The sequence below is a fragment of the Notolepis coatsorum genome, assembly GCF_963971535.1.
Source record: "Notolepis coatsorum genome assembly, chromosome: 20".
NCBI classification, from domain to species: Eukaryota; Metazoa; Chordata; class Actinopteri; order Aulopiformes; family Paralepididae; genus Notolepis; species Notolepis coatsorum.
The window spans coordinates 55,566,272-55,580,557 of record NC_140184.1 but is presented as its reverse complement, the minus strand read 5'-3'; the positions used below and the strand labels follow the sequence as shown (position 1 = coordinate 55,580,557).

Sequence of the window (14,286 nt, the reverse complement as noted above, 5' to 3'; positions counted from 1 at the left end):
ATTAGATCTCAATCGCTTTTTGCCCCCAATGACCCCAAGCAAATGATCCAAGTCTATTCCGTTGAGAAAGAAGTAATGGATTGAACCGGCAGGGCCACTCGGTTATCAGATGATAATTGGTATCGGCAGCTAACAAGTGGTATAACAAGTGGTATGGAGGACCCTTATGTAAACAAGACAAAAGTATTTTTCTGGTCTTCATCCTCTTAGCAGTTGTTAGTATTGAGCCGTACTGTACCCATTCTGCAATCTGTTAATAAAGTTTTCAATCAATCAATCAATCGGTGCAGCACATGCAGCCAAATTTTTAGGTGAAGCACAAATTATTATATTATATTATAAATTAAATTATATTTTTAAAACATCCCCCACTGTGTGTCAGTGGTCAGTGGACACAGATGAAAACATATTAACATTAGGTGACAGTGGACCTGACCAGATGAAAACATATTAGGTGACAGCGCACCTGACCAGATGAAATCATATTAGGTGACAGCGCACCTGATCAGATCAAAACATTTTAGGTGACAGCGCACCTGACCAGATCAAAACATATTAGGTGAAGGTGACAAGGAAGCCACAGACTCATACCCCCCCGACACTCAACTAACCGCCTCGGACAGTCCTTCATACCAGTGGCCATCAGGCTCCACAACAGTGGGCAGGGACTGCTGCCAGACATCGACCTAGAACTAATAGGAACCCAAGTAGGACAATATCACTACCTTATGCATACTGCACCTTATGTGGATACTGTGATACTGTGAATAATGAATAATGTATATTTCAGTTAGTTAGATAGTAAATTATAACACTACCTTATGCATACTGCACCTTATGTGACACTGTGAAAATATATTTCAGTTAGTTAGATAGTAAATTATATTGACCTATTTGTGTTGTTTTCACTACCTGTACCCCGGTCCCCCCCCCCCCCCTTCCCCCATGCTGCTATGATGCCTGAATTTCCCCAAGGGGATCAATAAAGGAATATCTTATCTTATAAGGAAAGATGAAATTACCTACCTGGGTTCCATCCTATAGAGGCAAATCTTTCCTGTGACAAGATGGGATCCAATGTAATAAAACTAAGTCAACCAATGAACTAGATTTCTGTACCGGATCTCCTCTCTGGTAAACAAGAATACCTTGAAGACTCTAACAGGAGCACTCATTCAAGGGTACTACGACTATGCTTGCACCTCATGGTACCAAAGCACCTCAAAGGCACTAAAAACAAGATTACAAACATCACAAAACAAGCTAGTCAGACTACTACTTGACCTGACTCCTAGAACCCACCTCACCCCTGCCCACTTTGACAACCTAGGATGGCTTAGAGTAGACGACAGAGTACAGCAACTTGCAATGGGCCTGGTCTACAAGATACACTACACACCACTAAGATACCCATGTGCATGTCGAAATACTTCCCAAAGGTCAGTGAATACCATGACCACAACACCAGAGGGAGTTCCACAAATCATGTTCAACCTAGATCAAATCATTTAAAAAGTTTAAAAAAAATTAAAATACATTTTTTTTAATAAAAGAAAAATAGTCATAACTTAGAAATGAGATTGCATAGGTCTATGAATCGATATCGCGATTCTGTTTCGATTAATTGCCCAGCCCTACAGTGTGTACAGTAAGTTAGCTTGGTGATCATCATTGTGATGTAGGCTAAGCTGGCTAGTAGGGGTGGACGGTATGGTCTAAAATGTATATCACGGTATAATTTGAAGCATAGACGGTAACGGTATATATCACGGTATCAGTGTTTCTGTTAGAATAATTTTTTTTGCCTGATAGGCAGGCTATATAAAGAATGACATCCTCAAGGCATGTAGATTTATAATATTTTAACTTAAAACTAGGCTACTTTTGCGTATAAAGTCATTATATTCCAAATAAAATAAGTCCCGAGTCGAGACTCCTGCTCCCATTGCAAACAGCGGGGCTGGATTTTGCTAGAAGCATATGTAGCTGCAGAGCCGCAGAGCGAATTGAATTGAATAAGAATTGAGACAAAGGTGCCACTCATCCTCAGCTTTAAGAATTGACAATTGTGTCAACAAATTGACATGTGTCAACAAATTGACACATGTGTCAACAAATTGACACACAAAATGCTTAGAGACGATGGGGGTCAGAACGGCGCAAGGGTGGGGGGGCGCTGTTTGACGGGCCTGTGACCAGACCTGAAAGAGCCACTGGCTCTGCGGCTCTGCAGCTGCATGCTATTCGCAAATCCACTGCTGCACGCCTTCCTCCCGGCTCCCGCTGCTGCCGTCGTTATCATAACACTACACACATATCGTAATGTTTACAGCAAACTGTAGTTGATCACCAGGTATGTTTTATTAACGTAGAATAATTCATATAAGAAAAACGATAGGGAAATATCTTACCTTTCTCCACTGGTTAAAAATGCCAGGAACTGAAATTGAAACTTGCTGTGCGCCGCGGTGATATGTGTTTATTATGAAATGACAATTGCGTGTTGACACGCCCACTGCGCGAAGCCTCCTAAATAACTTTTTCCAGTTTGCACATATCTATTATCTATGACTAATTCTATCTATTTTTAGGGGCAAATGCGATTGAAATAGTCGCGCTGTGGTTACATGACGTCATTGCTATTTTAGAGCTGCTCTACCGGTTAAACGGTATAGTCAAAATCCATACCGTAGAGCAAATTAATACCGTTTATACCGTATACCGTTTATACCGTCCACCCCTACTGGCTAGCTACTGTTAGCATACAAGCTTTTACAAACACTGTAGCCTACTTACTTTTTCATCCACAACTTTTTTTTCTGATCCAGATGCATAAGTCCACTTCTTCATGTTGCTCAGTTGCTGGTTTATACTTCGGTCCTAATGTTGGCGCAAAGTTTAATTTAGCCTGACTTGACTTGTTATAGCTGTACAGCTTACTAACTACTAAACAACAACTAAAGTACTAGCTTGCTCTTTCACACAGTCAAAATGGGACCAGCTGCAGGTCCGGAGGTTAGGTTTAGCTCGGGCCAATCTCAAGTTTCTCAAGTTTCTTTATTAGTTGTCATACAGAAGTACAGAATACTTTTATACAAAATGCTTCTTTCTGTTACATTTTGTATAAAAGTATTCTGTACTTATGACAACTAATAAAGAAACTTGAGAAACTTGAGATTGGCCCCAGCTAAACCTAACCTACGGAACTGCAGATGGACCCGTTTTGACTTTGCAATGCAGCAATCTCTGATTGGATTTTCAAGGCTGACAATCATATTCAACCTCTGTGTATTGGATGTCAAGGGCTGTCAATCATTCAAACCTCCATTCAATGGCAAGAATTTAACTGCACAGACCGTGCTTAGATGAAGTTAATAGCCTATTTTGATTGGCTATTATTTATTTAACATTGGGTCAACCTGTGAAGTTATTCTGCACGAATATTACTGCAGTCATTACTGCAGTGCAGGCCTGCTCAGAGCTGTCAATTTTTGCCATTTTTGGGGGGGGGGAAATCACTGGTATTTTTTTTACAGAGGAAAAAATAAAAAAATATAAAATAATAATAATTAAAAAAATATATATATATATATATGTAAATTAATAATAATTATGAATTATGAGTGAATTTGTGTTTCACGTGTTGTCATAGAGAAACCTCCACTGCCTGGGACACAGGCCAGGCTCATAACAGTGCTCTCTTGTCATGTGAAATTGTCACTTGTCATTTACGGAATTTTATATAGAATACTATTGTAGTCGAGGGGCGGTTGTGTGACCAGACGGGATGGTCCTACCTGAAACAGGTGCTGTTCTTCCCCCCTGCTCTGACACAAGCATACTCCACCGTCAAGATCTTGTTCTCGGGACACTCCTCCCTGGTCGACAGACGAGACAAGAGGGGGAAGCAGAGTTCATCTACTGTTTCTAGTTCCAGAAAACGCTGCAGTTCGTCACTGGGCCGACGTCTCCAGCCAAAATGTTGTGAACGGGGTACGGCCGTGAGACGTGAGAGAAAATGCTTGAAATGAGATGCAACCCACCCGTCTCATTTCATTCATGTACATTTCCTGTGTAGAGAGCATGAAAATAGTCCAATATTCTGGTCATGCTGCATAATAGAGATTAGCCTATACGCTCTGTGGAAGTTTAACCACATAGAAATTCACTTTGACAATAATTCAGCTACTTAAAAATATCCACATAACCAGAACGGTCTTCAGTCACAGTTTGAGCAATTATGCTCATCCAAATCATCCCAATAAAACGGAATGTTATGGAGTAAGAACATAGCCTCAAAATATAACAAGTGTGACTGTTTCCTATCATTGGTACACATTCCCTGTTCAATTCATGTGTATCTCTCTCCCTCTCTCTCTCTGATCATTGTCTCACTAATTGTCTAGCTCTAGTTGTTTGTATTATGTCCCCTGTCTTGTTCCATAGTTGTAGTCCTTATTTCCAGTAGTTCTCTCATTTATGTTTTCATGTAGTTCCTTGGTAAGTCTGTTTAACTCCCGGATGTTGGATGATTATGGAATGACAAAGGCAAAAATAAAGTACAAATGCACACAGGAATTCACAAAAAGACAAAAATGCAAAAGCAAGGATTCAACAGTGTACATAAGGTGGCAAAAGGAAACAAGGTGAAGAATGGACCAATCAATTTTTTTTTTACTGACAACAATTGAGCCTCTGGGGGCAATGGCCAATTTGTCTGCGCTTCCGGTGTAGCTGCTGGCTTCAGATTCCCAATAGACAAAAGGGCTGAACGATTAATCGATTTTTAATTGAAATCGTGATTTTTGAAATGATGCAATAAAAAATCGCCACGCCTGCAATTAAAAAAAAGAATTAACCAGGAAGTCCCATTGAGATACAAGATCTCATTTGCAAGGGAGACCTGGCCAAGATGACAGCAATAACATTTGCAATACATCACACACAGCCATCTCTCTCTCTACTGGTTCAATTAATGTAGAAAAGTAGAAAAATGTTGCACTATAAAAACGAACTGGATAGTTGATGATGAAAAACATTTAACTTCATTAGCTGAAATATTCTAAAATCATTTAAGCCATTCTCCTTTTCTGTGTGTGTGCGTGTGTGTGTGTGTGCACGCGTCTCATGGTCTGACATCAGAGGAGTTTGATAGTATTTACTGAGGATTGCCAGATAATGTTGATATTTAAACACAAAAAGAATTATAATACAAAATAAATATACATACATGCAACATAAAAAAATTGTTGTAGGAACAGTTTGGGAGAGGGAGGTAAGGGGTTTTAGATTGTGTGTTGTGAAGTTTAGACTTCAGAGAGGGAGAGTAAAGTACAGAAAAAAAGGTACCGTTGGGTACCGTACCGGTATCGATTCCCAGGTAAAAAGAAAAATGTTCAGACTCTCTGTGTCCCGAACAGACCCACCGCGTAGGCCAGATGCAAGCCGCATTTTACAATAAACCTCTGTGGGGCTGCTTTAAAAAAAATTATAATCGCAAATGTAATCGCAATCGCAATATCTGTCAGAAAAATCGCAATTAGATTATTTCCCAAAATCGTGCAGCCCTATAAACAATGTAATGTCACTTTGAAAGAAACATGTTTATTTTATTACATGAGTCGAACGTTTCTCCACACAATACACACACATCAGTACTTTCTGTAGGTGTTTTAGATCCAGGCGACATTTCAGACCATGTGTTCCGCCTCTTTCCTTCTCTACACGGACTGTTTACCTGCATGCAACCAAAGCATGTTCCAGTAAAAATCGCTGCCTACCTTTCAAGTGCCATCCCCGCTCAAATATCAATACTACCCAGACTACAAACGGAAACCAGAACGCTTCCGATATCAAGATATTGTCCTTTGCCTACAGATTCTGCATTCATCCAGATATCCGTTTATAGAAATGAGGAATGGACTAACTTACTCTAGAGATCAAAGAAACATCTAGCAGTAGACTATAGCTGGTAGACCCAACCTCATATTATGCTTGCCAATTGGGACCAACGTAATGTAAACACGTGAAATTACATTGTTGGCTTTGTTATTGCTACCTTGGTTGCAATAAGTTGCAATATTCAGTTGATCGTTTGGAAAGTGCAGTCTTTTCCTCAAACTGAACTACTGACACATGATTGCATATCCAGGTGACCCGTCATGCCAAAATTAGGGTTCCTATGGGTTTCCCTAATTGAAGTTACCTGCTGGTCACAATTTCTGCATGGCCATTCACCTGCAAATGCAATCATGTGTCAGATATGGCACATGTGCCATATGCGCAACCAAGGTAGTGTAACAAAGCCAACAAAGTTATTTTCACATCGTTCCATTACGTTGGGTAATGCTAGCTATAGCAGTAGACATGGAACAGTAGACACTGAACAGAAGACAATGGGCCAGCAAACCTAGAGGAGAGCAAACAGATATACACATGAGATGAGAACATGAGAAACACCTGGGTTGATTACATACAAGAGACGCATGAAATAATGAAAACATGAGAAACACCTGGGCTGATTACATACAAGAGACGCGTGAAATAATGAAAACATGAGAAACACCTGGGTTGATTACATACAAGAGACGCGTGAGATAATGAGAACATGATAAACACCTGGGCTGATTACATACAAGAGACACGTGAGATGAGAACATGATAAACACCTGGGCTGATTACATACAAGAGACATGTGAGATAATGAGAACATGATAAACACCTGGGCTGATTACATACAAGAGACACGTGAGATGAGAACATGATAAACACCTGGGCTGATTACATACAAGAGACGCGTGAAATAATGAAAACATGAGAAACACCTGGGCTGACATACAAGAGACGCGTGAAATAATGAAAACATGAGAAACACCTGGGCTGATTACATACAAGAGACACGTGAGATAATGAGAACATGATAAACACCTGGGCTGATTACATACAAGAGACACGTGAGATGAGAACATGATAAACACCTGGGCTGATTACATACAAGAGACGCGTGAAATAATGAAAACATGAGAAACACCTGGGCTGATTACATACAAGAGACACGTGAGATGAGAACATGATAAACACCTGGGCTGATTACATACAAGAGACACGTGAGATAATGAGAACATGATAAACACCTGTGCTGACATACAAGAGACACGTGACTGAGATAATGAGAACATGATAAACACCTGTGCTGACATACAAGAGACACGTGACTGAGATAATGAGAACATGATAAACACCTGGGCTGATTTCATACAAGAGACACCAGAGATCATTCAGCTCCATTGTATTGAAGTGATGGCAGATATCTCCAAAATTAAGCAAACCACACCAAAACAATCTGGATGGATAGATAGCACTCTGGGTATCTATCCATCCAGATTGTTTTGGTGTAGTTTGCTTAATTTTGGAGATATCTGCAGACTGCCGTATCTGCCATCACTTCAATACAATGGAGCTGAATTATCTCTGGTGTCTCTTGTATGTAATCAGCCCAGGTGTTTATCATGTTCTCATTATATCAATGTTTAATTTGTATTATTTCTTTTTTCCTTTTTTTGGTGAACTACAATTTAAATAGGCTAAATAATGCTATAAAATGTGTTGGGGAGTAGGTAGTAGTTCAATGTTTAACTAGATTTTATAATAGTTAACTACATTTTCTTCAGTAGCTAACTACTTTGGGCCATAGTTTAGGTAGTTAAGTACATTAACTACATTAACATCTGTAGAAATTTAGCATGTTCCTGATTCCACCTCAGCAACTGCTCCCCTCATTCAAACACATCATTGGGTATGCCTGGGTGATATTTTGCCTGCCCTAGTTCCTAAATAAAACACACCCACACTTCAGTCAAATGTCAGTTCAGTTGTTGCTCCATGTAACTATATGAGATTCCAGACTCATATTGTGATAATATTCTGTATTTGGTTTGGATATAGTTGAACTACTTTTTCAACTTAGTTTTAGTTTGACCAAATAAATATTTTTGAAAGTTTAGATTTAGCTGTTTTTCATTGTGAAGTAGTTTAGTAAACAACCGTTTTAGAGTAGTTTCTCCTGTGTGTTGTTTGTTTCTTGTAAATAAGTAATTGTGCAAACGATTTTCAAAATGTACTATCTGATTTCAATAGATGGGGTACTTCAACGTCCCAGCTGCTCAGGGTCACTGGGTTCGAGTTATTTTTCTCAAAAGACATTTCAAATGTCATTAAACACCAGAGAGTAAACTTACCCAGAACTTCCAGAAGTGTCCACTCCAAACGTCGCTCTGATGGAACTCGCACCAGACTCCCACAGGAAAACGACCCAGAGGGTACCAAAAGGTAAGAGTGTCACGCCACAGAGTTTACCCATGTCCCCTGCGCTCCCTGACAGATGACCTGCTACTTGTATTAACTTGATGTCTTCAGGAGACGCCGATACTTCAACCAATCTGCTCTGCGTTCATCTGTCAGTGACGCACGTGTACGGATCCGCGCACAGAAATCATAATCTAATAGTCCAGTAAAGTCCACAGAGGTCAAGCACGTGAGAGGCTCTAGAATAATTCGCTGCGCAGTCGGTCAGTGACAAGGCGCGCAGTTGTGTCCAAACTGTTGCGCACTGAACCAGACCCCCTCCGGCGCTTCTGGATGGGTTCGAAGCCGTACGCGCGAGTCTTCTTACTAATCCCCGGTGGAATTGCATTCCTGCTTTCAACAACAGACTTTGCAGAAAGCAGACAAAGTTTGACAGAATACCTCTACGTCGTCCTCTCGTGGAGCAAAGCTGTATGTATCCCTAATTTCGCTATATCCCTGATTCTCCAATAGGGTCCAGCTGCAGCCCTGGAGATTGTTCCAGATTGAGCAACTTCCGCCCGGTCCCACGACATTTCTCCCGGGACAGGACAATGTGCGCTGATTGGCGGAAAGTACGGATGTATCTCGAAGTACGTCTGACGTTGAACGTCAAAATGAACGCATGAAATAAACTAAAATATTAAAACCCATTTAGACTGTTTCTCATTCCTGTACTGTTGTTTATACTCTTTGATTGACTGATTGATAATGGGTACAGTACAGTACAGCTCAATACATACAATTGTTAAGGGCAGTGGTGCAGTGCTGGTATAACTCGGTATAACGGCGTTATACCTCGGTCACGGTCACTGAGGCTGAAGTACGCGCAATCGCTTTTTACATGGCATTATCCAACCGGACTCCCGGAGAAGCATGCAGCTGCAGAGCCAGCGGCGCTCTCTGGGCCGCGCGCTGACGGCCGCGCTGTGAGGCAATAGTATCCAGCTGCAGGACGAGAGCAGCCAAAAAAAACTGTTCATGCGCGCGCACGCGCGTGGAGCGTTTGACCTACTGTCAATTTGCCACTGCACCACTGGTTAAGGGGATGCAGAGGGCCAGGGGCGGAGCTAGGGGGTGGCTACCTGGGCTCAAGCCCCGGATGTATTCTGAAAAGCCCCGAATCTATTTAAATTTTTTTTTTTTTTTTTATTTTTTTTACAATTCATCATTGTTACATGAAAATATGTTTGCACCAGATTTAGCAGAAGCTAATTTCCATCTGTGGTCTATCCAGCTGCTAACTGTATTTGAGTGAGTTAAGTCTTGGTGTTATGGTAGACTCAGACCTAAGCTTTAAATCACAATCAACAAGTTGACAAAAACTTAATTCTTCCACCTTAGAAACATAGCTAAAGTACGGCCATTTATAAATCAAAAGGACGCTGAAAACCAGATCCATGCCTTTATCTCAAGCCAACTCGACTACTGTAATGCACTCCTTACCGGCCTCCCGAAAAAATACGATGATAACTATTTTATTGCAATGCACTATTGCATTATTTTATTCTATTTTACTAACTATTTTATTGCACTGCACTATTTTACTTTGTATCAGTGAATCATAGACGCCTGGCCATAAGAGCATTCGGAGCATCTCTGCTCTCCCACTATTGAACTTGGGGGAGCAAAGGTATGATCTTGCTCCACCACTTTTTGATTATATGAAAAATATGATATATCCCCCCCCAATATATAAATCTAACCATAACTACGTTATGGTTAACTGAGTTTTATAGTGAAAAGAGCAGCTTTATTGGTCAAGATTGAAGGCTCTATATTGCAGGAAATTGCACGTACAGGTTCATTAAATTAAAAAAAAATCTGTCGTGGAGGGGGTCGTGCCTGACACCCTCCAAACCACCCCTTGCCTGCACAAAAACAAACAAAAAATTACAAAAAAAAAAAATTACAAAAAAAGGGGGGGGGGGGCCCATCTGGGCTAAGCCCCGGATCTCCTACAATCCTAAATCCGCCCCTGATGCAGACCAGAGAAAGACTTTCGTCTTGTTTACATCAGGGTCCCCCATTTTCAATTCATATTGACATTTATGACATACATGACATACAGATAGACAGTACTGCTACATCTATACATTTATGACATACCAGATTTGCAAATACAGTACTGTTTGTGATACAGAAAGAGTCCAGAAGAAAAAGTATATACATTTGACGTAGAAACTGTACATCGGAGGAGGTTGGGTAGGTGGGGGGACTTCACTTATCCCAATCAGAGAGCGTCTGCCAGAAATGCGGCTACCTTTGGTAATCACGCAGGAAGAAGGGGGAATACCCTTAACAATTGTGTGTATTGAGCTGTACTGTATTGTACGCAATCTGTTAATACAATTTTCAATCAATCAATCAATCAATCAAGACCGCGTCGCGGGCTCTAGATCTATTTGCAGAGCCAGATGAGATGAGGCAACCTGTGCGATTGGCTCTTGACAACTAATTTTGCATACAGTATGTGTGTATGCGCGCACTGCGGGAGCCGGGAGGTGGCCAGAAGCGCGCAACTAGCCAACTACTATTATTACTACTATATTAGTAGTAATAATCCGGGGGATCCGCTCTATACAATGCAGACCCACGGCTCTCGTATTATAATGAGCCCGCGAGGCGTGTTATTATTAGAGTTAATAATATTGTATATTGTTTACAGACGTCATTCGAGATACGTCAGACGTACTTCGAGATACTTCCGTACTTTCCGCCAATCAGCGCACATTGTCCTGTCCCGGGAGAAATGTCGTGGGACCGGGCGGAAGTTGCTCAATCTGGAACAATCTCCAGGGCTGCAGCTGGAGGCTACTCTGATTCCCTGACTCATTCTTCCATTCTGCGTGCCTTGTTTTAATCTTCATGGTTTGAGAAATTACAGGCTAAATGTGGGGGAGTCGGGGTGGAGGTACATTTTTCACACATACATGTGTATGAGAATAGGTAGAAAATACACGGAGGGTCAGATTTCTATGTGCGGAAAGGGAATAATCATTATGAGGGTGTTTTTATAATCATGTTTCAATTGCTTGAATTGTAATGTTCCTATAGGTCTGATTGTCCTGAGCCCGACCATTATTTAGCATATTTTTGTGTATGTGGGTCTATTTTTATTGTCTATTTGCTTTATTTTATTCAATTTTAAAGAAGTGTTTTTCTTATCAAAAGCTCAATACTCAATAATTTCAAAAAAAATAAATGTGTATGTACAATCTTGCACTGAATGTAATAAGTAAGAACATTTTTGGCATTTAGGTATTGTGTTTTTCATGTGATGATGACTAGTACAATAAACTGCAATTAAGTTACATGACATCTAGAAATAAGACCCATCGTTGAAATGATGTAGGCACTTTAACATATCTGTTTTATTTCAATGCTTTGCTCTCTAAGTATAGTTTTTCCACAATCTTCACGTAATGATAATTTATAACTATTATTGTGAAATGTAAACGCTTGTTAGGGCCCAAGGGGAGGTAGGCTGTGTTTCTTTAACACTACTAGGACATGACCTTTCAACGCCACATTCGTCTTCAGGATAATAATGGGGGGGGGGGGGGTACTTATTTATGCTTGGATGGATATCTTGCTCTTAAGTGGAGATGATGGTAAACTAATCTATATACAAACAATACATCTACAATATAAACACCCTAGAGGGCACTGTCTGCATGGCAGGACACAGGACTCCCACCAGATCCTAAACACATGTCTGTATGATGATAATCAAACACATAAATGACTATCATAAACTGGACAGATAGTTTATTAATCACATCACACAGACATTTCTGGCAACCGCCATGCATTACAGCAAATTGCTGTCGACAGTTTGATAACATGCAAGTGTCAGAACTTGGATCCCATATGCTACAGCGGTGTGAAGGCAGCTTTGTCACCCCTGTGGATAGGGGAGGGGGGCCAGTGGTCAGTGGATGGTCAGCTGATATTAGGCAACGCTGTGTGTTGAGTTGTCTCTGAGACCCCTCTGTTTCTCCCCGGTGGGTTTGTTGGCCATCATTCAATAGTAACAGCTGGTTTTATTCACCGCAAATGAATCATGGACTCCCCCTACTTGCCCAACACGCTGAATTGAACCACTTCCCCAGGTCTCCTTTTGTTACATTCCTTCTAGAATCAAATAAATTCATAGAATATATAAAGAAACATTATTAAAGAACCGCAGAGAAAGGCAGTTGTCGAAATGGCAGCCTCCCGGTTCATTATTACAACCACACAAGCCATAGCTTCTCCAGTTCCCATGGAAAAGGGGTTCCTCGCTAGGATGGGGTTTTTATTTGGTGTTTGTCTATCTGCATACAGGGAAAACCAGGAGAAAATGTGTTTTTCATTGTGGGCTGAGGCAGCATTCCGCATTGTTACCAGCCTCATTGTCTCGCCTGGGATGAAATCGTCCAATACTGAAGTGAAGTCAAAGAGATTTGTACCGACCATATCAAGTCAAGTCAAGTCAAGAGTTTTAATTGTCACGGCATACAGGTATACAATGAAATGCGGCTGGTCTTGCCCGCGACGATGTGCAATACAGTGGTACAACATATAATAGAATCCAATAAAATACAGTGGTACAACATATTAATAGAATCCAATAAAACAGTGCAATAAACAGGTACATGGTGTGCCATCTCGGTATCTGTACATTAGTATTTACAGAGCATATAGGACATGCTAGGTAGCTTTAGTAGTGCAATACACTGTTCCTGATGTTATACTACTTTAAGTGGCCTTTCCTCTGGCCATAAGTGTGCGTGTGTGCGGCATGAGTGTTAAAGTGGCTGCTAGTGTGTGAGCGTGCTCAGCGTGCGTGTCGTGTATGTGCTTGTGTGTGGATAGTTCAGTTTCTGTGTCTCTCAATGTTCATTGTTCAAGGCTCTGATGGCCTGGGGGAAGAAGCTTAGCCTAAGCCTCTCCGTCCTAGTAGCTGGAGTTCGCAGGCGTCTGCCTGACCTCAGCAGCTGGAACAGGCTGTTATTGGGGTGGTGGGGGTCTTTCATTATCCTGCAGGCTCTGGATTTGCACCTCTTGTTGTATAGAGCCTGCAGGGGAGGTAGCGCAATACCCGTGGTACGCTCGGCTGAGCGCACCACTCTCTGTAGGGCCTTCTTGTCCTGTGCCGTGCTGTTCCCATACCAGGCAGTGATGTTTCCGGTCAAGATGCTCTCTACAGCTCCTGAGTAGAAGGACTGGAGTATCTTCCCCGATACTCTGAACTTCCTTAACTGTCTCAGGTGGTAGAGGCGCTGCTTCGCTTTCTTTACTACTGTGTCTATGTGTGTTGACCATGTCAGGTCCTCTGAGATGTGGACCCCCAGGTACTTGAAGCTGCTCACCCTGTCCACGGTAGCCCTGTTAATCGTCAGTGGTGTGTGTGTCTCCTGCTGTCCTCTCCTATAATCCACGATCAGCTCCTTGGTTTTACCAATGTTCAGGAGCAGGCTGTTGTCCTGGCACCAACGTTCCAGTACCTCAACCTCCTCTCGGTAGGCCTTCTCAATCTCAAATCTCAAATCAATTAGTGGGATTTTCACATCTTCACACAAAATGGGACACCGTAGCGTGTGTGCTGTCATTATACACCGCAAATCCACTGTTGTCCAATAACACTGAAGTCTATCTTCTACTGCACTCAAAGGCCTTTTCCCTCATTGATCACTAGTCTGTTGTTAAGCATTACATCACACGCAGGAGTGGTTTGTGACCAATAAACCATGCCTAGGGGTGGTCGTTAGGCCCGAGGCGCAGCCGAGGGTCGTTAGACCCCCCTAGGCATGGTTTATTGGTCACAAATCACGACTACAAGTGGTGTAAAGCTTTTATACAACTGCCAGATTCATCCAACCTTATTTCTATACAATAAACACACATTAATCGAAGATTTATTGAAAAAACCATCCGCCAGAAAAAGTAGTTCCCACA

General features: G+C 41.5%; 1 protein-coding gene across 1 annotated transcript in view; it reads right to left on the bottom strand.

Annotated features, from left to right (window-relative positions):
• LOC311247104 (collagen and calcium-binding EGF domain-containing protein 1-like) overlaps positions 1-8,382 on the bottom strand; it is a 178,632-nt gene extending 170,250 nt beyond the window's left edge. The window contains exons 1-2 of the mRNA XM_084337416.1: positions 8,238-8,382; positions 3,798-3,878 (exon numbers count right to left, since the gene is read on the bottom strand). Of these exons, the coding sequence (XP_084193542.1) occupies positions 3,798-3,878; positions 8,238-8,359 (203 nt within the window). The 5' untranslated portion in view covers positions 8,360-8,382. The remainder of the gene's footprint in view (positions 1-3,797; positions 3,879-8,237) is intronic.
• Between the last annotated feature and the right edge of the window lie 5,904 nt (positions 8,383-14,286).